The 2001-nt window shown below is 40.5% G+C and overlaps 1 protein-coding gene across 1 annotated transcript; it reads left to right on the top strand.

The window, feature by feature from the left end:
* The first annotated feature begins 264 nt into the window (after positions 1-264).
* Positions 265-1349, top strand: LOC128474318 (olfactory receptor 4C12-like). The gene has a single exon (XM_053456628.1). It carries the CDS (start codon positions 265-267, stop codon positions 1213-1215), a length of 951 nt encoding a protein of 316 aa, XP_053312603.1. The 3' UTR covers positions 1216-1349.
* The last annotated feature ends 652 nt before the right edge of the window (positions 1350-2001 follow it).

Below are 2001 nucleotides of genomic sequence, written 5' to 3'. Positions count from 1 at the left end.
GACATAATTAGCTCGAAGCTACATTCTATCCTTGGGATTTAAGACAAATCCCAAGGAAATCCATGTTCATTAAATAATAAGGCAAATCCCGTAGGAAGCCACTATACAGTTAAAACAAGTTATATAAACCCTTTTAAAATTGAAGAACCTTGGTTAGTAGCTACAAATCCTTGTAGTGAATCGGGCTGCATTGTCGATATTTAGACCTGGACTCCTGGTAGATTTCAACAATTTCCAGAATTAAGGAGAACCTTGTGAGACAGCATGATAAATGTGTCCACCATCAGTACTAGCTTCATTATTCTTGGTCTTGTCGAGATGGAAAGACTAAAATATTTTTACTTTACGATATCTCTTGCACTGTATCTCATTATCATGCTCTTTACATCGATGATTGTTTCCATTATTGTCACGGAACCAAGACTTCATGAACCCATGTACCTATTCATTTGCAATCTACTTATCAACGGGATTTTCGGAAGTACAACACTTTTCCCGAAGCTTATAATCAACTTGCTTTCTGGGTCTAAAATAGTCTCTTTAGTTGATTGTTTAATCCAAGCTTTTTGTGTACATACTTTTGGTGCGGTTGAGTTACTTACTTTTACTGTCATGGCGCAGGACAGATATTTAGCTGTTGGCCAACCTCTTAGATACCCAACACTGATGACGAATGGAAAGGCCCTGACATTCATAGCTATGATCTGGGTTACTACATTTATAGGTGTCCTTGTACCTGTGATGATGACAGCATGGCTTCCTCTGTGCGGCATAAATATTAACAATTTGTTTTGTGATAATATGTCACTCGTCAAACTGGCTTGTGGCAACTCATCTGTCAATAATATATTTGGAGCCGTTCAGGCGTTTCTTATGATTTTTATTGCTCTCGTGATCATAATTTATTGCTACATAAAGACATTTTTGATCTGTCTGAAGGTATCTAAGGAGGCATATCAGAAAGCTGTCAGTACGTTGGTGACCCACCTGTATGCCTTTTCCAGTTTTCTGATCACAACCTTTTTTGTTCTTCTGCGTTACAGATTGAACAGTGCTACATTTCCTCTTTATGGACATATAACGCTCTCTTTCATCGGCCTTGTAACCCCGACTATTGTTAACCCGCTCATTTACGGGATAAGGACTGAAGCCCTGAGAAGTAAAATCATTCAGAACTTCCGGAAACTACATGATCTGAGAAAACCTAATGTGTGATTTTATGCTCTAAAAGAAAGTGTTCTAGACAGTATAATCTTTAATTTACATCAATTTCCAGTTTACCACAAGAATTAGACTGAGATTTGTTTTACATGTTAAATACACTGCCGTTTAGGGTCCCTTAGAAATCTCCCTGTTTTTGAAAGGAAAAAAAAAATTTGTCCATTAAAATAACATGAAATGGATCAAAAATCTTGCGCAGACTGTGTTATTGTTGTAAGTGACTATTGTGGCTCAAAGCAGCTGATTTTTAATGGCATATCTTCGTAGGTGTACAGAGACTCTTTATCACTCCCATCACCAGAGCCATAGCTAGCTCATTTTTCCCTTACACATGACTTCCCATATATGCTGCCTTTACACACACCTGCCCATAAACTCACATATACACATACACTGCCCTCACACCCTGCCTTAACACACACATATGCACATACACTGCCCTTACACACACCTGCCCATACACACTGCCTTTACACACACCAGCTTACAAACACACACACACATATATATACACTGCCCTTACACCCCTTTCTCCCCATCTTTTACCTTTCTCATCCTCCATACTGTCGTGGAAGCGTGAGGTCTGACATTTCAGACCTCTGCTTTAGTGATCCCTAATCACTATGCACCGGCTATTGATGCAGAGTGCGGGGATACAGCGTCGCATCCTGGCGCTCGACAGACCTCATGCTCCCTAATGTTGGGCCGGTTAGAGGGAGATTGTGATCTCCCCAACCAGTCCTGCAGGCAGAGTTGCTGTTCGGGTGGCTGTGCTCCCCC

The sequence above is a fragment of the Spea bombifrons genome, chromosome 2 (genome assembly GCF_027358695.1).
Source record: "Spea bombifrons isolate aSpeBom1 chromosome 2, aSpeBom1.2.pri, whole genome shotgun sequence".
Lineage (NCBI taxonomy): Eukaryota > Metazoa > Chordata > Amphibia > Anura > Pelobatidae > Spea > Spea bombifrons.
The sequence above is the reverse complement of the archived record's forward strand: the minus strand, read 5'-3'. Positions and strand labels throughout refer to the sequence as shown.